We start from the raw sequence: 23,485 nt of genomic DNA on the forward strand, positions 1-23,485 counted from the left end.
GAGCCTGCCTTAGTCCTGCTGCGCTGCCGAACTTTTAGTGGCTGGAGATCACGATGGACTGGCAGAGGCTCCAGGATCGACCAGTCGATCATGATCTACAGGTTGGTGATCACTGGTCTAGAAAAACTTATTCTACCCTGTCTACACTTGGTTTTAAAACATATTAGCTACCACATATTAAAACCATGACTTTTCGTGCCATGGACAAGCTTTGGACCAGCTCAGCACATTTTAAAGTATGCACTGTCTTATATACACTAGACTTAAAAGGTAACACATTCCAACACACCTTTAAATTCTAGTCAAGACTAACACTTAAAATTAAATCAGGTCAACTTTTTATATAGAATAAGGCAACAGGGAAGAGAGAGGATGTTAGAAGATAAAGGGGACAATAGCTACTGTGCATAGAGCAGAGACTATCAATCACACTTCCCCTCCCCAAGGTGGTACACTTGATCACACATTACATGGCTGAAATGCGGATATAATCTCAGCCAGTATGCTTGATATGCTAATGAATTCTGTCATATCTTCAACATCAGAACTGTTTGTGAAGTATGGACTGGGATATAAGAGGAAGGGTGAGGACAGACGGAAGAACTGTACACTTGAAAACAAAAAGGGATATTTCCATGGGTCTGTACATACTGCAAAAAGAAAAAAAGGGGGGAAAAAAAGCAGCTGTCTGCAGCAGTGAGTCTCAGAACCCAGGTCTACGGATTCGGGCTCATGCTATGGCGCTAATATCATCAATGTAGCCGTTCCTGCCCAGGCTGGAGCTTGGGCAGGGAACATTTACGCTATTATTTTTAGCACCGGAGAGTAAGCCTGAGTCTCTATACCAGGGCTCTGAGACTTGGTGCCATGGCTTTTTTGTTTTGTTTTTGAAGTGCAGACATACTCTGTAACAGTTTGAGAGTTTTCATGCATGAGGAAATTTACTAGGAGAACTATACCAGCATAATTATACCACTACCATTACACGGACATAACTCCCCATGTGAGCACTCCCATTCTGGAATTAACACACTTTAAGCTTCTCTAGCAAAATTACCAATAACATCTGTTCTGAGCCTGTTCAACAGAGAGGACTCTGACCCTCACAGTCAGATTAGAAACAGTGATTTTACATAAAGTTGCATTACATAAATCCATGTTAACAAGCCCCCATTACAGAGCTAAACAGCTTCAAACATAACCAACTAGCATGCGACTGTAGACAAGATCATTGGGTTTCTTTTCACCTGTGAAAATGTTATGCTGCTGAATAAGTAAGCCAGGAACCAAACATGTGATTTCCACAGCTCTGTAAAACTATTCATGGGAGCCAAGGATTAATGCATTATGGAAGGCAAATGAGGCTGTAATGAGTTTCAGTAAAAATGGGAGAGTGCAAGTGCCAAATAATGAGTGGCACACTTGTAAGAGAACAGTAAAGAACAACTGTGAAATGAGAGATGGAGTTACACAGCTGAACACTGCAAAATCCTTTGTACCACGTGTGACGGGGTCAGTCACAGAGACCCTCTTGGGACTCTCACCTGATGTGCTAAGACTACCTCTGACCCCATTTTCTCTGCCAGTTTGGGCCTTCAGAACCCTGCCTTGTTGAGCCAGATATGCTAATCTGCTGCAACACAGACCCAGGGTCTGAACCACGCCCCCAAAGCTGCAGACTTAACTGAAAACGGCTTAGCACCCAGACACCCAATGGGATTCAAACCCTAAATAAATCCGTTTTACTCTGTATAAAGCTTATACAGGGTAAACTCAAATTGTCCATCCTCTATAATACTGATAGAGAGATATGCACAGCTGTTTGCTCCCCCAGGTATTAATTACTTACTCTGGGTTAATTAATAAGCAGAAGTGATTTTATTAAGTATAAAAAGAAGGATGTAAGTGGTTCCAAGTAACAACAGATAGAATGAAGTAAGTTACCAGGTAAAATAAAACAAAACAAAGTCTAAGCCTAATACATTAAGAAACTGACTACAGATAAAATCTCACCCTCAGAGATGTTCAAATAAACTTCTTTCACAGACTGGACTCCTTCCTTCCAGGAGACTTGACCCCCAATCTTCCCTTAAAACCTGATCCACAGGTGAGGGGTCTGGCATTTCAGATGCAGATTCTTCATCCTCCTCCTGGGGAAAAGCCTCCCTACAAAAGGTGGGCAGACCCTCCTGTCCCCCCCTCACCTTCCATCTGGACTTCCCTCTCTGGGCTCCCCTCTGAGGCATACACTCCTGTGTCCCCCAAAAGGGAAGGTGACCCTGGTCCAGCTGTGGGCTCACAGCTACCAGCTATGACAAACCCTTCACTGGTCAGCAAAATCCCCCCCCCACCACTTCACTCAGGTTGAGCTTGCTTCCAGCTACAGAGTCCTTGGGGGGACTGTTCCCACTGTAGTCACTGGGACCCCAACTTTCATCTCCAGGATACATGTCTCTGTGCACCTCAGGGCAAGACCTGTCCCCTGCTGACCTAGATTCATAGATACTAAGGTCAGAAGGGACCATTATGATCATCTAGTCCGACCTCCTGCACAACGCAGGCCACAGAATCTCACCCACCCACTCCTGCGATAAACCTCTCACCTATGTCTGAGCTACTGAAGTCCTCAAATCGTGGTTTAAAGACTTCAACGAGCAGAGAATCCTCCAGCAAGTGACCCGTGCCCCATGCTACATAGGAAGGCCTCTTCCAATCTACCCTGGAGGAAAATTCCTTCCCGACCCCAAATATGGCGACCTGCAACTTCCTGGCAGTCAGCAACTGGGACAGCCTCCCTGTTACAAGGTGGAACTTTCCCCTCCCCCAGGGAGATGATTATAGGACAGGAGCTGGCTTTATCCAGCCCTTCCCGCAGGGATCTGCCTTGAGCCTCTGGGCTACAGGAACTGGTTACGACCATCCCTGCTCCCAAAGCTGCATTTTTCACCGCTCCAGAGGAATTAAAGAGACACTCCCCTATTCCCCCCTGCAGCCCATGCGACTTCAGCCTCCCCACTGGGGCTTTTAGCACAAGATTCCTTCTTGCTGCTAACAAACCCTGGGACAGATTCTGCCACATCAAGGAAATCATTCCCTAGTAGAAACAGTACAAAATTGTGTGCCACTCTGCAACAGTCAGCTCAGCCTGCAAATCACCAGTTTCCATGTGTACCTCAGCTAAAGGCGCAAGGACTTCGTAACCTCCCACCAATTCTAATTCTGCCATTTTCCCTGGTAACAAATCCTTCTCGTGGATTAGGTCCCTCCTGACTACAGAAATTTCTGCACCAGTGTCTCTCCGTCCTTGGAGCAGTTTGCCATTAAGTTTAACAGCATGCATATGCTCACTGCTTGGTTGTGTAGAAGCAACCTTTACAAATCCTGTGTGGAAAGAGGCAGCAGCCTGGGATACCCCCTGTGCTCTGAGAAGCAGCAGCTTCATGTGTTACCTGCTCTCTGTTCCCACTCAGCCAAGGACATTTATTCCTCAGGTGCTCAGTGGACTTACAATGATAGCACCTTCTGGGCTCCTCTGCTTGTACAGGAGACTTGGGACGAGTAACAGGGGAATGGGGAGATGAACGCCCAGCCTCCTTTACCCAGGGGTAAAATGGTGATTCTGCTTTCCACCAACCTGGTACCCCTCTGCCAGTGGTTTGTATTTAATTGCAGCTTGTGACTGCTCATAAGAGTCTGCAAACTCAGCTAATTCCCCCACTGCATCCACCTTTTTGTCCCACAAATACTATTTTACATCATCACTGCAATATTCAGGAATTGTTCCTGAGTAATTAAATTACACATTTCTTCCAAGCTTGTAACGCCTTTTCCCCTCACCCACTTGTCTAACAAATCTTTCATTTCATTTACATAAGCCACATTACTCAATCCAGATCCCCTCTTAACACTCCTGAATTTAACCCTGTAGGTTTCAGGTGTAATCTGAAACTGTTTCGAAACCAGTTCCTTAAATTTACCAGAGTTTGAAGCATCATCAATAGGCATCTTATTGAATATGTCCAGAGCTCTCCCCATCAATTTGCAACTAAAGTGGTCATTTTTTGATCTTCAGGAATCACATGGAGAGTGCACAGTTTCTCAAAGATGATGAAATAATCAGCAATATCACTGGATTCAGTATACTGCGGACATAACTGCTCCCATTTGTGGATTTTTCGGAAGTGGAGCCAGCTGTTGAAGGGTTTTGTCTCTTCCACTCCATTACAGTCAGTTCATGCTTCTGGGTCTCAATCTGGGCCTGTATTTCTCTGTCTTTTAACTCCAAGGCTCTTTTGTGATCAGTTTCCTCCCTGGCTGCCTCTGCCTCCATAGCCCTTGTGTGTGCAGTCTCCTCCCTGGCTGCCTGGCTTCTTTGAGCCTCATTTGAAACTTGCAGCCCTTTGCCTTCTCCTCTACTTCCAGTCTCGCGCACTCTAGTTTTGTAGCTGCCTCACTGGTAGTCATTTTCCTGCTTTCTTGTGCTTATTTCACACCCGAAATAAAGAAAATAACAAACCAGTAACCACTTTGTCTGTTCTCTAGCCACCACACTCAAAACTCACTTAAAATCACTACTAGTGTCTCAAAGCAATCAGCTGTGCACAGATCCTGCTCAACTACGCCACTGTGACGGATTCAGTCACAGAGACCCTCTTGGAACGGTCACCCAATGTGCTGAGACTACCTCTGAGTCAGTTTTCTCTGCCAGTTTGGGCCTTCAGAACCCTGCCTGTCAAGCCAGACACGCAAGCCTGCTGCTGGGTCCAGACTAGAAAGAAGTTTTGTCTGTGAAAGAAGCTTATTGGGACATCTCCGAGGGTGAGATTTACCCTTATTCAGTTTCCTACTCTATTAGGCTTAGACTTGCGTGTTTTGTTTTATTTTGCTTGGAAACTTACTTTGTTCTGTCTGTTATTACTTGGAACCACTTACATCCTTCTTTTTATACTTAATAAGCAAAAGTGATTTTATTAATTAACCCAGAGTAAATAATTAATAACTGGGGAAGCAAACAGCTGTGCATATCTCTCTATCAGTGTTATAGAGGGCGGACAATTTATGAGTTTACCCTGTATAAGCTTTATATACAGTAAAACAGATTCATTTGGGGTTTGGATCCCACTGGGAGCTGGGTGTCTGGGGTGCTAGAGACAGGAGCATTTCTTAAACTGTTTTCAATTAAGTCTTTAGATTTGGGGGCGTGGTTCGGACTCTGGGTCTGTGTTGCAGCAGGCTTGTGTGTCTGGCTCAAAAAGGCAGGGTTCTGAAGCCCAAACTGGCAGAGAAAATGTGCTGAGACTACCTCTGAGCATATCGGGTGAGAGTTCCAAGGGGGTCTCTGTGACCGAACTTGTCACACCATGTAGAACAGTGAAAACTTTGAAGAGGTTAAAAAAGAATCACTTTCTTCTCAAATGGTCACAGAAAGACACAAAATAATCATAGTGCAGTGTTCTCAGAGGATACACAGATGGCCAATTTCAATGGAGCACAGATGAATAATCTGCACTCAGGAAGATAGATTTTACTTCTCTTTATAGGCCATACTATTCTCTTTAAGGGGTCAGACTTGAGCTACTACAGTCATTTAACAAAAACAACTTATAATCAGTTAGACATACAAAACCTAAAACTAGCTGAAACTCAAGAAGCAATCAACAAAAGAAACTAAGGCCAGTGGGTACATATGATAATATCTTCATTGTTAAAACTTGTTAAATTTTTCTAACTAGGAATACAAATTCTAAGGATTCAAAATAAAGTAAGAGTATTTCTTAATCCAATTAAAAATGTGAATTAAGTAACATCTATAGAAGCAACTGGAAAACCAGTTCTTTTTCTTAATGTGTGAGCAGTGTTATGGTCTTTGAAGAAGTGCTGTACTCTTGTTAGTTTTGTGATATAGGTTCTTGTGGGGAGGGGGAACACATAAGCAGCAGGAGAGCATGCTCTCCGCCTCAATCTCTCCTTTTAGGGAGAATGTTGGGGACAACTTTGGTTCCTGGGAACCAGGCATTAGTGTTCAAGCTGAGAAAAGAGGGGCTTATTTGTACGGTGTTTGTGACCACTTATGTTCAAGGAGCAGTAGACAGAGTAAACAAACATGTTACACTAAGAAAATTCCCTTCCTCCACATCACTGGTTTCTCCTCCCATTGGAAACCAACCTGCATGGCCCTGCCGTCTGCTGCACCACGATGGAGGAGGGGACAGTAAAACAGCAGGTTAAATGAGAATTCCAAAAAGTCTTTAGTAATAAATGCAGCCATTTTTATAAAAGGCAAGTTATACTACACCGATTTTAAATTAAAATCCACTGGAAGTTTGTACTAACAGGTGTGTGTGTGTTGGTGGGAAATCAACAGTTGATTAGCTGAAACCCTCTTTCAGTTACAATTACCATCAAAAGTGCAAGAATATCTGAATAAAAGCTATACAAAAAATTCCAGAGTGGATTCAGAGCAGGACACAGCACTGAGATTACCCTGGTCAGACTCATGAATCAACTATTTCTAAGGATACACAGGGAGCGCCTTTTATTAGATCTACTGGCAACATATAATATAGTGGTTCTCTACACCAGGTGTGACTGCCACTCATACAACAGTGAAGTAGTTTAGGTCAGATCCAATGGAGAGATCTGAGTCAGTGATGGTGGATGAATACTCATTGACCTCTCCAGGAACTGTGTATGGATCCTGCTCCCCAAGAGTTCGGTTTTCAGTCCAATGTTCTTTAATAGCTATGTGCTATTGAGATTTGGTACTGGATTACAAGGTGGCCAAAAATGATCCCAGCAACACAGAAGTATACCAACTGGTTTAGGAAGGAGGTGTAAGGAGAATAAGACTTCCCCAAGTCTCTCTCAATTTTTGATAGAGAATATTCAGAGGCAGCCAGGAAAGTCTAGGTGTGGTCATTAAACAAGGACTGACTTTATAAAACATCAGCAGCAAAGGTTAAGGATATTTTTTACCACATTAAGGCCTGGTCTACACTAGAAAATTAAGTCAGCTTAACAACATCAGTCAGACATGTGAAAAACCCACGTCCTGAGTGAAGTAGCTAAACCGACCTAACCCCCAGTGCAGACAGCACTAGGTTAACTGAAGAATTCTTTCATCAACCTACCTACTGCCTCTCCCGGATGTGGATTACCTATGCCAATGATAGAAACCCTCCTGTCGGCATACTTAGTGTCTACACTGAAGCGTTACAGCAGCGCAGCTGTGCCACTGTAGCATTTCAAGTGTAGACAAGCCCCAAACATGTCACTAGATGGCAAACTTCCCTCTCAAATTGTGATCTAGTAACCATTGAAAATTTGCACAATCAGTATGCAGTATAATCGGATTAGTAATAGCATTGCTGAATTATAGCAATGTGCTCTATATTCAGATGCTACTGTTATGGTCAGGTGTGGTCAAACAGATTCACAACTTATTTGGTGCTTCATATTTCACACTGCAGGCCTTAGAATTACATGTTTACAAAATGTTATTCCTGCTGAAAATCCTAGTTATATAGTAAAATAGCAATTTAAACAAAAACTCTAATGATAGAAGAAATGTTTTGCAGTAGGTCCTAAATTTTGAAAATCCAACATCAAAAATGCTTCAAAGTAATCATATCTATTTAACAGTGTTTCATGCACATACATTATGTGGCTTGCCGATTTCATAAGTACTTCCCCCATCAACAGACTTTCAGTTCCAGTTGATTGATAAGGTACCACAAAATGACTGCACTTAGATGACAGTAACATTCCATTTGTTACATAGCACATGCCCCACTATCACCAATATAATTCTGTTTCAGTGTATTTGTTCTTACCACAGGCAACAGTCCAGTAAACCAAGGAGTCTGGCGCCTGGTAGAGGATTCGGTATGGTGCTACCCTAGCACTGGAGTCCAGCACAACATCCAGAGTACCCACTAGGAGACCTGTGGAACAGGAAATTCTGTTGGTGAATGTTGCCTGCTAGATTATCTGTTGCATATTAAAATTACTACATGACAGATCATTTTTGCCAACAGGTAAAATATCTATAATCAAAACAGATTTCAGCTTTTACATAGGAGTTGATGTTAGTTTAAAAAAGAAAATATACTAAAGAAGAATAAAAGTCTTTTGTTTCCTTTTTAAGAAAAAGCACATTTTAAAACTGTTATTTAGCTGTAGCTTCTCAGTTCCAAATTCTTTAGGCATTTCCTTAAGACCCCACAAGAGTTAAAATTTGGAATTGCAGGTAGGAAAAGAATAATCCAAAAATTTCCAGCACAAGTCATCTACTACATTCTCTGGAATGGCTGTTGAAAACAAGCCTGGCCAGGACTATACTTAAGGGCTATTTAATTGTGGTGTAGATGTTCAGGCGTGGGCTCAGGCCTAGGACCTTACAAAGTGGGAGGGTCCCAGAACTCACGCAGCAGCCCAAGTCTGAATGTTTACCCCGCAATTAAACAATCCCTTAGCCCAAGCCCCATGAGCCCCCATCAGCCAGCACAGGCCAGTGTCTAACTGCAGTATTAGACACACTCATACAGTCAAACTCTTTTCAACAGCAAAGAGGAGAATAACTTATGAACATATCAAGTAAGCGACATCAACAGTTGTGTATCAAGTTCTACTGGATGTCTCCCTGCCCTTAGGGTAGCTAAAGGTCTTCTAATCCAGGGGTTTTAGAAGATATTCTGCAAAGGAAAGACAAAAACAAAAGCAAACAAACAAGAAATGGAGGAATTGTTTTTATATTCTTGATTACATATAAAGAAGACATGGAAGATTTCCCCACCCTCCACAAGTTGGATTTCATCGGTTTTTGCTAGATGTTTTGAGGAAGGAGGAGAGGGTGTCTCAAAGAGCAGTACTGTGAGTGCTCTTGCATCGTAGCAAAAGAAGGGTAATGTACCATTACCGATGGCATCCCTTCTCCAGGTATTCATTAGATACTCTACTTAAACATCAGTCAAAACAACAAAAAGCCCCAAAATATGAACATTAACATTCACTTCCCCTTTTCAAGTGCTCATTTTCAGTTTTGTGATGTCATCATTGTACGACTTCTCCATTGTGCTTTCTTTCCTGGTAGACAAAACTTGAATTTCTAATGTGAAAAAAAGAAAAGAACCCTTTCCTCACCCTTCCTCTTTTCTGGGACAAAGTATCCTTTCAGGCTCTCTTTAAACATCAGAAAGATACAAAGAGCACAAGAGTTGCTTTTAAGTCCAAATGTCAATTAACATTTGGAATTATCCCACCCACAGTCAATGTACAGTGATTAGGAGACTTTCATTTGATGTATTTCAAACAAACTCATTTATAGTTCTTCCTGGGCCAGATGGGCTGGGAAGTAATCTTCTCCTCCCACTGCATTAATGTCCATCAGCCACCCTTTTTGTTTAAAGAGTCTCAATTATCATGCTGAAAACAGACCTGGATATGTTACCAGAACTTTGGCAGGCAGTGCTCAAAGGATGCATGCCTATAATAGAAGCTGAATAGAAAAAAAAAAGAAAGAGATACTCTCTATTAAACAAGAGATACTCCATATTAACTGGACAAGTTGGCCTCATTTGACACACCTTTGCTCCACAAAGTCGAACTTCTTATTTGACTTTTTGACGACTACTGTTTGTTGACCAGATGGCTTCCCCAAACATTCTACAAAATACTCCTAGATAAGTTTCGACTCCATTCAAAAATCAATGGGCAAGAATAATTTAAATTGTTCCTTTAAAATGTGCATTATCTTGCAACTCATCTACATTAAACAATTTTGCCATTACAACAAGGCCCCGATCTAATAAAGCCCTTAAGCACATGCATAGTTTTAGGCATATGCGTGGTCCCTTACAACCTTAAAAGGTAAGCATGCAAGTGCTTTATTGGACTGGGGTATAGGGTAACATTTTCTACAAGCAAAAGTGAACTGCAAAGGGGCTTCTGCTCTGTATTTGCATTAAATGTGTTGAAAGAGTTGTAAAGCATGAAGAAGCTTGAGTGTAACTCCATGAATTTGCAGACAGTATTAAAAATGCAAGTCATGAGGCAATAGCCAAATAAATTATCTGTAGGCCATGTGTGCTCTCATTGTGATAAGCAGCACCGTTAAATCTCCTGATTTGGGCTGCAAATTCCCAACTTCGTGCAATTAAAAATTTCTCAATTTCTTTCCTGCTGCTGCACTTCCAAAGCTTATATGGTGTGAGTGTGGTCCTGAGAAGTCTGCTACCACCTCTACAAATATGTCACAGCTGAAATCTGAGGACACTGGAGGCAGCACAAACCCATTGACCTGCTCAGCGGTGTCAAGTCAGGAAAATATCCTCCTCTCTAACTCATTTTCACTGAGCTGTTGGAGACGGGGGAAAGAGAATAAAAATTATGGCGTAGGGGTGCTGAATCCTTTTTAACTGGAGAAACAGACTGCAGAGATGCTACTGCTGGTGAGGCTAGGGGAAGGAATATTCCTAACACTCCACAAAAAAAACAGAGGATTTCAACGAATCTCTTCTTTTCCAGATCTTCACTCTTAACAGGTATTTTATGGTTTATTTATAAAACTGAACACAGTATTTTGATAGCAAGAAACATTGCTTAGAAATTTGGTTTTTTTTAAAATAATGTGGTTATTCAGATGTTATGAAGCCAATTAATACTGCCTGTTCAAATCTTACAATTACCCTTGAAGGCTGTCATTAAGGAACTGCTCCATTTTACGCCATAGGTCAGTTTCTTTAATGCAGGAAGGTGATGCAAGCAGAATGAAATAACTGTTTAAATTGATTCTCTCTCTCTGAAGAGCCTTGGAACGGAAGTGATTGTATTAATTGTTTATTAAAAAAAAAAAGTCTATTTTAACCATCTCCCAGTTTAACAACTCATGACAGAGCAAGTATATTCTGCTACATAATAGCAATGAATAGATTTGAGAGTTCAAACGAAAAGATGAAATTGAAAAAAAAAAATCTAAAAATATACTTCTTAATTCACATTAAAACCCTCATTTACCCAAAATAATGTATTACCCTAATCATGGTTACATCCTCTTGCATGAGTTAATCCTTGAATTACACAGCCATTTTTATATCCATGAAAAGTTATGGACAAACATGACTACTGTTTGGACTTTTGTATAGTATTTCAGAATGTTGTCTGTTAACAGAAACCTTACAACAAAATAAAGAGATTTCAATTTCAGAGTACTAAAAAAATATTAACCCTTATTCATATGACTAGTTTTTGTTGTGAGCAAGAATTATTCGAGTAAGGGTTTACAGGCTCAGCCCCATAGTAATTAAAATGAGGGCCTTGATCCTGCAAGCACTCACACAGGTGAGTAGTTTAATGCACAGAAATAATCCCATTAGACACAGATGTTTACAGGATCAGAGCCTGAAATACTACACTGATTCTGCAAGTTACTCTGTGTGGGCAGACTGTACTTGCATGAAACCTCATTAATTGTAGTTGTCAGTCTGCCTGGAGCCAGTTGTGGGTCAGAGCCCTAATTAGCATTACAGGACATTATTAACTTCCAAATAAACATATAAAACCACACACTCTCTCTCCTGAATATTTTGATCTACTATTGTTCAAAGTAACTTCTAAAATAACTACACATGAAAGATACTAGAGGAAAAACATGTTTCTCTTTTTTCAGTTTACTTTATGCTCTTGACAACACGCTGCAGCTTAAGGCCTTGTCTACACCTAGGCTGAAATACTCAAAGACACCTGAGAAATGTATTTAAGACAACTTAAGCCCCAGTAGAGTCAACTATAGTCACCATCACCTCTTGATGGGGGTGGATTCACTACAGGGACAGAAAAAGCCCTTTAATCATTGTAGCAAGTGTCTACACTACACTACAGTGGCGTCAGTTTCCTCTATTTGTGTAGCTCTCTCACAAAGCAGGAGGAGAGGAAAAGCACTTACAACTATATTTTTCTGCTTTTTGTAAAACCAGAAAAATTGGCAGGGGGAGTCAGGTGAGGCCCGGGGTTGTAAAGTGTCAAAATACACCCCGCTGGCTGACACCCTGAGAGCCCAGGGCTACAAGGTCCAGATCCACGCCCTGATCGTGGGAGCCTTGGGCACGTGGGACACCCACAATGAGCCAGTGCTGAGAGTGTGCGGAGTTGGTCAGCGCTACATCTGGCTCATGAGACAGCTCATGGTGTCCGACACCATCAGGTGGTCCAGAGACATCTACATGGAGCACATCACAGGACACAGTCACTACCAGGTCAAGTACTTGAGACCGCCAGCCAGAAAAATAACCCACTTCCTTCCCTGATGAACCAAGGGATGCACCCCACCCATGTACTTATGTGCTACACCAATACAGACTTGGACTCTAAATACATTCTATGCGTGGCGTACCCGAGCCCACCTATCCACTGATGTTTTAAAAACTCCCGCATCCCAATCTGGGTCTATGCTGGTTATGTACGACGTATGCATCTTATGAACCTTGTAACCGAAACTTGTATATCTTTTCATAATTTAAGCCTGACCCCAAATGTACAGTATCTTCCTTCCTAACTTGTGTACATTTGATTTTAAACATTAACTTTAATAAAAAATTTCAATCCGAAACTACTTTTAACTTATAAAAAAAAATATCAAGGAAGAGATCTGACATTGTCCTTTTAAACTATTCTTGTACCCAAATCTCTCAAAATGTCCCTTAGTTTGAGGGATGTCGGTAATTTTAGACTCCCAAGTTCCCTACATTCTTCACAAATTTGGTGTCCCTTTTACTTTTATTGCTGAAAATTACTACATCAGAAATAAAGAATCATGAAATTGAGGTTATAGAAAGAGTTACTGACACTAAAGGAAGGAATTCTAGAGCATTTTACATTTCCTGCATGAACAATGTGTGTGCCCACTGCACAATGTGTCTCACATTTGGACCTGGCAGGTTGAGAGGCATGCTAATACTATCATGGGAGACTGACAAGATACAGAGATAAGAGACTAGTCTGTACTGGCTTATTTTATTGCACTTGTGTCCTTTACAGCCAAATAAAATAATTCATTTTCATAGATTTTAAAGCCAGATTAGATTATCTGACCTTGTGTATACCATAGACCATTAAATTTCACCCAGTTACTGCTGTACTGAGTCCAGTAACTTTTATTTCATTAAAGCATATCTTCCAGAAAAAGACATCCGCTCTCGATCTGAACACAGCAAGAGATTTAACAGAGACAATCCTGATTTCATTGTGACCCCCTCTTTCGTGGATCTGTAGACACTGCTGGCTTGGTTTTCAGAAGTGCTGATCACCTACCTATCCCATAAAAACAACTGGAGATGCAAGTGCTCAGTACCCTGGTTGGGAGAAGAAGAGAGAGGAGGGGACAGGACATGCACGTCTTATACTACTGCTATATGTATAAAAATAATACCATTAAGACTAAAGCTTGATAGATCTTCTGATGTTTGGATACTCAAATATGCTAACACCTATTACAGCAGTTGAGAAATAAAGCAGTTGAGAAATTTACAGAAATAAAAATTATTTGCATGTTATTAAGAGGACAGAGATCAAACCACAGTCTTCTTTAAATGTTTGCCATGGACAATGTTTCTAAGCCCCATTTTTTGCCTCTCTTTAAGTATATTCAATAATTACATTTTTCAATAAAAATAGCTTCTGCAGATTTTGGTGCAGCAATTGGTGTTTTGACTGAAAGCATATTATATTCCATCTAGGCAAGTTTTTAAATACAGTCCTATAGAGTAATCCTCCGTTTGTTTGGTTTTATGAAAACTTTATATTTGAAGATGCATACATGGGCGCACACAGTCCTCTGGCCCCCTCCCCGTCTGAGAGAAACCACATCCACATGAACGGTCACTTGTACTTGCACAGAGCCCTTAGACAAAGAGGGTTTCATGTGGGGTAGAACAAAGGTGACTGCAAGATCAGGGACTTAGATAACCAAAAAATGTTGCCAGAGAGTCCAAAACCAGGTTGGACACGGTCACCTGGATGATGAAGCACAGTAGCCCTTCAAACCTTAAAGTCATTGCGCGATACAGCAACAGCTGTCTATTACACAAGCTATTTGTCAAAAAGCTGAGGACAACAGCAGACTGTGAAACTTCCAGTTCAACTTGGAAGTTTTAACTCAGTGATTTTTTGGACTTTTCCATTCAATCCCAATGATCCATTACTCCCACAACATTCAGTATAATAGGCAACCTGCACAAAGAAAAACTGACTCTTACTGAAGACATACTGAGCTGCCATGACTGATTTCTCACTGAGTATGGTCACTAGGGCCTTTGTGGAGCCATGATCGTAAACTGCCATAGTAACTCTCTGCAGAGGATTCGTTTCAGGACTATGCAGAGCTCTTCTTAATTTGCATAATTTTACATGTGGCCTACCAAAATAAAGATAACTCACATTTTTCCTTCTTAATATTTATTTTAAAAATTTCCATCCATTATTAAAAAAAGTCAGAATCACTCTACTAAGAATAACCATAGTGTACAATCAAATGGACAATTTTCAGGTCATCTTCAGTCAAATATTTATTTTTTTTCTATTGCAGTTTAGCATGTAAATTTTTAAGACATAAGAGCAAGTCCAGCACTACATGTTGTATCAACTAAACTCAAACAGAACAAAGATTTAGCCAGATTGCAATGCTCCCCCCTCCCATCACATTGGTGAGCAGCTACTCAAACAAACAGTCCCATTGACCTCATCAGGCCTACTCACAGAACCACTCGCTTCTATGACTGGGGAGGAAGGGGAAGTGTCCCAAACTGACCCTAGGAGAGCATGCAAAATCATATCACTCCTTAGTAATTTTTCAAAACATTCATATTACTTTTCAGTGTGACGTTTTAAACACTAAATAAAAGATGTACAATCAATGGCCTCCCAATACATGAAGTGTGTTGATGGTCCCCTTCCACTATACATTGTGAGCCCATAATGGATACTTCTGTAATTAGTAATTGTTAAAGACCCTGTCAGAACTGAGGACGACTGCACCTGTATTTCCCCCTCCATGGCCAGCAAGGGCACCCACTTTTAGTCTTCTGGCTCCCCCCAGCCATCACCTCTCTTGGGCAGAGATTTGCATCTCGCTCCCGATGATTGGTTTTTTTCAGGCTACACAATTCCATGCCTTCACTGTAGCAGCGAGCCAGAATGCTTAGACAGGCCAACTTCAGTGTTTTGCTTTCTCTTCAGAGACTATAAGCAGTGTAATTGCCCAAAGTTACAAGTTACCACAGAGCTCTAAGCAAACACATTTATTAAGCTGAAAGCATTCGAGAGAAAACATTAAAAACAGTAAAAGAACCTACATGCATGTTAATAAGACTACCAGAGATCACCCATCCAACTCCAACAAAGGGGTTATTCTGTGGTCATAAGTTCATAACAGCTTTATCTCAGGACAGTGATCCCTCAGGAATGGGTTAAGGCTAGTCTACACTGGCAGCGCTTTAACGTGGCTTGTGTGGTCGTGGCGCAGCGCTGAGAGAGAGCTCTCCCAGCACTCTAAAAAACCCACCTCCACGAGGGGCGTAGCTCCCAGCGCTGGTGCACTGTCTACACTGGCGCTTTACAGCACTGAAACTTGCTGTGCTCAGGGCGGCGTTTTTTCACACCCCTGAGCGAGAAATTTGCACCGCTGTAAATTGCCAGTGTACACAAGCCCTATGTCTTTCCTTTATACAGCTTTGGCCTTTGATCTTCAGATTCCAGGAACAGATAATCAGCAGAAAAGGGGCCCCTCCTCAGGTCACAGCTTCAAAAGGTTTTGTGCCTGCATAACTGGAGGTGGGAATTTGCATTCACCTCCCCCTAGAGATTTTCCAGGCAAACCACTTGACACTGTTTTTTCAAGTCCATTCTTGTCTGACCCATTATTCAAGATAGTCCTTTGAAGTTCACACTTCAAAGTGCTCAAAATAATATATTACCTTTTTATTCAATACAGTGAACTCCAGAGATACTTAAACTTAATTCAGTAAGGTTTTTCAAGGCTATTGCAGGAAATTGCCCTGTCACACTCCCAGTACAGTTGCTAAAGATGTAGGAAGCTCCACCAAGGATTATGTAGGTCTGTAGAACTAACTACTTTGTCACCCCTAGAGGCAATCTTTGATGAAGCTATGCTGATTTACACCATGACCTGGCCCTAAGAATTAAATTTTGTACAGATTTAATAGGCTGTGAAGAGTTGTCCTAAAGCTTGGATGTCATTAACTAGGTTATAAAAATAGTGACTCACAACAACAACAAAAACAAAATAGCCAAGATATTCAGTATGAGAAGATCATTTTAATTTTCCTTAGTCACAACAATGAATCATTATTTTCCCCTACTTTTGCAAGGCAGTCCTCGTGGTTGATTAGGTAATCAGCTCACTCATTTATTTTTATTACAGGAAGAGGTCCAATGACATACCTGTCAAAGGCCAGCGTAAACAACACTCAAAGCTCCATAGTTAATATTATGATACAAATCCAATTTGCCTTACTCGTGTGAGTAGTTCTATGGACTTCATTAATGACACTAGATCAGTGGTTCTCAACCAAGGGTACACGTACCCCTGGGTGTATGCAGGGGAGTCTTCCAGGAGGGCACATCAACTCATCTAGATATTTGCCTACTTTTACAACAGGCTACATCAAAAGCACTAGCAAAGTCAATACAAACTAAAATATCATACAATGACTTGTTATTGTATACATATACTCTGTACACATATACTGAAAGGTAAGTACAATATTTATATTCCAATTGATTTATTTTATAATTATATGGTAAAAATGAGAAAGTAAACAATTTTTCAGTAACAGTGTGCTGTTTTGTATGTTTATGTCTGATTTTGTAAACAAGTACTTTTAAAGTGAGGTGATACTTGGGGGTACGCAAGACAAATCAAACTCCTGAAAGGGGTACAGTAGTATGGAAAAGTTGAGAGCCACTGCACTAGATTAATACATTGATGCCATTCTCAAAAAGTTAAACAAACTTCTACTAGTTGGAAAACTGAACATTCTAGTCTGACAATAGTGCCGACAGTGTGGTCTAGAAGCAACATCCTGTTGATGAAGGTGGCAAGGGCTGGGTTTAACTTTTGAGAAGCAAGGAAGGTGCTGGGATTTCTACCAGAGTGCCATTCCCACATTCTGCTTGGAGAGGAAGTGTCGCAGCAACTGGCTAGGTGACTGATAGATATGAAGATTCTGTTTGAAGAGGACTATGTTAATGGGAACTAGGAATCTTTCAGTTCCACACCTACAGCATCCACGGAGCACTTTGGTGCATGGGCTTACACCCCACAGTCCAAACCCTGGGGCAGTGTAGACAACCCCTTAGAGAAGAAGAAACCCTTAGATTAGCAAAGCCTATGTCTTCACTAGCAACATTAAAGCGCTACCGTGGCTATGTAGTTGCGGCTGTAAAAAAAACCACCTCCACGAGGGGAGTAGCGACCACTGCTGGTGCACTGTCTACACTGACACTTTACAGCGCTGAAACTTGCAGCACTGAGGGGTGTGTTTTTTCACACCCTGAGCAAGAAAGTTGCAGCCCTGTTAAGTGGCAGTATAGACGAGGCCTAAGGGCTTGCCTAAAAGGGAATGTTTTACCAGTAATTATACATTTAGCTTGAATTCCTTCCCAGGCAACATCAACTAAGCCCAAAAAAATAAACCCCACCAACACAAGAATAAGAGAGTTCACATGGGGGTTATACAGATCTAACTATATCCATTTAAATTCATACCTTAGATTATACAAAACCAAAACAAACACCCGCCTCCCCCACACAACATATTTTCTAATGTAGACAAGATCTAATTCCCTCTCAACCTTCTGTTTTAAAGTCTTCTACCCATGTGAATGCCTTCAGTGCCTGCCTCTGCTGCTGTTCACACCTTTTTCCCCAAGCAGTCTTAATATGAAATTGACATGGCTCAACAGTTTACTTGATGACCACAGGCTTCTGAATATCCAAAATGAAACTGACCTAAGTCTAATTATTTTCACTCTGCTGCTGTTTGGCAAAGCTACTAGCAGCACTGGAGCAGTCTGGCTGCAAACTGAGAAAGACAAAACTGAATTTACGTCCATGATTGTCTTTGTCAATGCTAGGTGCTACACAGCATTTTAAAATGCTATCACTTGTTTCCCCAGTGTAGACAAACCCAGAATATGTATAGGCACAATAACTGTAGATGCCTTTAAAATTACATCAAAAGGGGTGTAAGAAGGTCTGGTGGTCTTTCCACTGAGCCCCCAGGTATCTCCAGTTTAATAGACTCTGATGCAGACATTAAGTCATGAGTGATATATTAGAAGTATATGGGTTCCAGACGAAAACCCAACAGACCTGCTAAGTTTTTTTTTTTTCCCCCTTTTAAATAAGAAGTGGGGAGGGATTGGGTGGAAGGAGTGAAGAAAGAATATGGCAGAAGAGGGAATATTAGTCTGGGTGTGTGAAAGTTGACAGCTGATTAACATCAAGGTTCCGATACTTAAACAAACACACTCATATGCCTCAAGGAAATAAATGGTGGCCTACGTATGTGCAATATGTTATTTGCACAAACTGTATTATTTCATTTCAAGTTGCGTAAAGCACATGTTCCTCATCAAAAACTATGTACCTACTGAGTTTGAAATATAAAATCCTAGCAGTCTGTGCTAAACAGGAATGAAAAAAACAGGTGCAAAATTTGCAAAAGCATGAAACATCTTTCATAGAGTCAGGTGACAAGTTGGACTAAAGGGTGATTTTTCAAAAAAGTTTTCAGTATCTACAAATAAAGGTTTATAAACAATGCTTTCCTCAACCACAAGAAATCCTTTAGTTGTACTTGGGAGGAAACCATATTCCTTTTCCAAACTTGGGGTATCATCATCATCTTGGCATAAGCTCAACAGTACCACATAATGGTACTGTGCACGGTAACAATGACACTTTCATTTCATGTCACTTAAACTTGGCATTCACCAACAAGAACCAGTCAGTCTCTTTCCATTCCTACTTTCCAATGGAACAGCGACAATCCTCATTCCCCACAACAAAGACATATTTGGTGAGAACAGACAGACACTGTTACACCAGCAAAATCAGCCATCTACCAATTAAGTACTAGAAAGATCTTTGGCAACATTTTCTGGACTTACAGTACTACTTCGCAGCTTGCAACGAGCGCTTTCATACATGGGGTGATCCAGCTGCTAACAAAAATACTTGATTTACAAAACAATTCATACCACAGACATGACTCTTGAAAACAAACACAAAATCTGCTACTTCCCTAGAGATCCAAACATACTTTAACAAGTGGTCCCTTTAAAAAAACAAAAACAAAAAGCAACCACATTTCATATCAAGCAACCACATTTTTAGCAAAAGGAATATGCTTCTCCTCTTTTTTGTTTATACAAATCAGTCAGAGAAACCACAACCCTGGACTTTCTACCTGTGCACTTTATATGAATGTGTTTGATATCCAGAGACTTCTCTTTAATCTATTTGTTGTGTTAAAATTAAGCACTACATCTGAAGGAAAAAAATCTGGTTATTTCATTTATAAATGCCTAAGGCATGCACAGGAATTTTATATCAAGGATTGAGCTCTGTGCCACCATGGGGAAGATCCAAGTTCTACTTCATCTCTCAATCTCTCACTGCCCAACTGCCCAAGGGTGAAAATCCCATTTAGACATGTGACCCTCACAGGGAAGGAGCACTTTGTGTTGGCCAACCACAACCACTTTGTATCCAACTAGGTCTGGCCAAAGATCTCTTAGGTCAAGAGAACTGGTTGCTGTCAAATTGGGAGAGGAATGGAAATCTGCAGTGTGGAAAAACAGAAGATGTCATAGGGATATGGGGGATCCCTACCACCATCGAGGAAGATAATACAATAAAGGTCTTTGCCATATTGATAAACAGAGAGAATATCAAACTCCATGTCTGAGGGTCAGACACTTCATAAGATATACCGAAAAAGCTTGCAAGCCTAGTATAAAAAGTGACATGTGATTTCATTACGAACAATGTTAATCAAACACTGATTTTTTTTAAACCACGAAAATAAGCTTTTAGTTTTATCCTGAAATATTAATGAAGTGATTCAAGATAAAGGGTGAGTTTACAGAGCGGCTATTAAAACCCAATTTACCAAAAGCCATTTCCATTCCCCCTCCCCCCCCTTATTGAAAGAAAAAAACTTCAATAACTCATATCTTCTATTAGGGCTTTCCTGCAAAAGAAAGTTGCGGTGGTATAAACTAAACTGATTTTTAAACCAATATAGTTACACTGCTACAAAAAGCTATGTGGGTTAGTATATGAGTTCAGAAGAGCAATTTTTACTAAACCAAAATAATCAGTTTAAGCTATTAAGTTATTATAATTTATTATTTGTATTGTGGTAGCTCACAGGAGTCCCAGTCCTTGACCATGGCCCACTGTTCCAGTCACTGTGGGTATGCCTAGACTGCAGCACACCTGCAGCTGGCCTGGGTCAGCTGACTTAGGCTTGTGGGGTTTGGGCTGTGGAACTATAAAACTGCAGTGTAGACACTTGGACATGGGCTGGAGCCCAGGCTCTAAGGGTATGTCTACACTGCAGTTAAAAACCCACAACTGACCCAGGTCAGCTGACTTAGGCTTGCGGGCTTGGCCTAAGGGGCTGCTTAATTGCAGCGTAGACATTTGGACTCGAGCTGGAACCGGAGCGCAAAGTCTACACCGCAATTACACAGCCCCTTAGGCCAAGCCCCATGAGCCCGAGTCAGCTGACCCAGGCAGCCTTGGGTGTCTAACCACAGTGTAAACATACTCTTTGCTAACATAACAAAAAAAGTGGTCCCTGTCCCAAAGAACTTACAGTACAAGTACCAAGCTAAACCAAAATAAGCCACTCATACCAAAATAGGAGTACCAAACAGGGGTTTTGCAGATAGTTAACATTCACACCTTTAGTTATAGTGGTACAACTTTCTTGTGTTAACAAGTTCTTCTTCTAACTAGTTTGCAAGTCAATTGCCATTTTAAAACCTAAGGCAAAACTTCCTTGTGTGCCAGTACTGGGGAAAACAGGTCATCAGAAGTCATCACAAGAAGGAAAAACAAAAATGTTTGCATCTTCAGGACACATTTCTGAGATAAACTGTGTCTCCTTTTTAGCACAAAGAATGCAGATAACTCTACCATGGTGAAAACCTTATATACACGATATTTTCAGTTGTCTTTAAGTATGAATGATTTGTTTTCCCACAGTGACCACCTCAAATTTTACAGACTGTTATTTGATACCATATCCACTGATGGACTATATTTTCGGGCATGTAAATGGATAATCTAACCAACCTAATTTCAGAACTGTGTCACTGCAAACAGAATTATGAATGAAAGAAAACATTTCTTTAAGCAGTACAATCCTGCTAATTACACTTGCATGTTTCTTTAAACAGGGTCAGATAACTGCTCTGTGAGTACAGTACTACAGTCACAATTTCCAGGATTTCTAAAGGACCATCCCAAACGTGATCAATTTTTCAAGATACATCCCCTATTGACTGTGTAAAGTTTCAGTGGAGACTAGGTGGGTGAGGTGATCATTTTTATTGGACTTCTGTTGGAGAGAAACACAAGCTTTTGAGCTTACACAGAGCTTTTCTTCAGGTAAAGTTTCAATAGTTTAATACTCTAGGTAGGGGGACACTTAGGTTTCTAAAACCAAAAAAATTTTAAGAGTATTTTAGTCAGGTTACCTAAGTATATGACAAAGTTAAGTGGTGCCAAGAGTTCTCTCAAGATATATACACTAGAAAAGTTTCATTTCCCCCTTGATTGGTTCTAGATTGCAAACACTAAATTATACTATAAATTCTTTGGAGTAAAAAGACTGTCATCTTCCTGAGTGGATCTACAGCACCTGTAACACTGGGATCCTGTTCCTGATTGAGAATTGTTGGGCATTACCACTAATACTAATGATTTTATGAAGGCTATTTTTATATACTATGCATATTTGTTTAGGTATGATCCTATCAGCAAGCAGTATCCATATCACCTCATGGAAAAGGCTACAAAAATATTTCTTGCTAAACAAAAACAAAAAAATCAAAAGCCTAAAGATAATATTTCAAGTGTGAAGAACTGCTAGCAGTAAAGGAAAGATTTGGTTACTTATTATCATTCCCACATTCCCAGGTGAAGTGCAATTCAAGGCAAGGCGCATATACAAACAAATATATAGGACTTTATAGAAGAGTTTGTCATAGGACAATATGCACTATATATTGTATATTATATACACTGGTGTTCACATGGTTCACTTACTGGTATACAATATATCTCAAGAATCAAAACTCCAGAACAGAACATCTAACTTCAATACCCATTTTTTCATGTTCGCTGTGTGTGTATCTATCTTCCTACTGTATTTTCACTGCACGCATCCGATGAAGTGGGTTTTAGCCCACGAAAGCTTATGCCCAAATAAATTTGTTAGTCTCTAAGGTGCCCCAAGTACTCCTCGTTTTTTTTCTGAACTTCAGTTTCCCATCCGATAATGTGGGTCTATCAGACACTGAGAGAAGAGGATGCAGTGGCCTGGTTTACTCCAAAAGAATGGAGCAGTCCTACCCCTACTCAACAATGTAAGTATAGACTCAAAAGAATACATTTTCAGAAGTGGCCACTAAATCTGTACAGTTATATCATCACCCACATACACAATTGGATATGTATGTATGCTGCATTTTTTTTTTGTAGGCCAGTTGAGAATAAGGCCCCAAATGTTCACAATAACTGTTCCGCTGACTGGAAAGATACTACATTATTAGGATAATGGAAAGAATCATAAGAAGCAATCATGCAATCCAGGGGATTAGAATACGTGATGAATTCTTTGCCAAATTTATGAGTAGCAGACTACTGAGGGTAGAGAGTCATTTAAGATGGATTTGTCACTCGTGTCCATAATTTCCATGAAAGGAAATGCCAGCAGCCAATATGGAGTGATTGCCGATAACTTACCATGGCCAAGGAGAAGCAGTATTTCAGCCATTCTTTATGAAGAAAATAGGTAGGTTCAGGGGTGCTGGAACAATTTATATAGTGGGAGTGCTGAGAGCCACCAAACTGTAAAACTCTGTATATGATAGAAAACACTTCAAGCCAGGGAGTGGGGTAGCACCCCCTCATTGCACCTCCAGCACCCTAGTTCCAGCACCTCTGAGTAGGTTCATCAACATACAATGCTGATGGCTGAAGAATGAACAAATATCCCTGAGTGTGTCACTATAATTGGAAAATCACCCTGCAAAGGCACTTATTAGATTGTAAATTATTTTCAAGCAAGGACAACACACCAGGCCCAAAGAAAAATGAAATTCTCTAATAAAGCTACGCAGAGCCTAGCACCAAAAACGCAAGCACTCCACAATGTTCATTTTGACTAGTTTA

General features: G+C 40.7%; 1 protein-coding gene across 3 annotated transcripts in view; it reads right to left on the reverse strand.

Annotated features, from left to right (window-relative positions):
- TBC1D9 (TBC1 domain family member 9) overlaps window positions 1-23,485 on the reverse strand; it is a 79,782-nt gene that overhangs the window by 53,512 nt on the left and 2,785 nt on the right. For all 3 annotated transcript variants that reach the window (XM_007062820.4, XM_037897258.2, XM_043545725.1), the window contains exon 2: window positions 7,833-7,943. In XM_007062820.4, the coding sequence (XP_007062882.2) occupies window positions 7,833-7,943 (111 nt within the window). The remainder of the gene's footprint in view (window positions 1-7,832; window positions 7,944-23,485) is intronic.

This window comes from Chelonia mydas, chromosome 4 (assembly GCF_015237465.2).
Source record: "Chelonia mydas isolate rCheMyd1 chromosome 4, rCheMyd1.pri.v2, whole genome shotgun sequence".
In the NCBI taxonomy this organism is placed as follows: Eukaryota; Metazoa; Chordata; order Testudines; family Cheloniidae; genus Chelonia; species Chelonia mydas.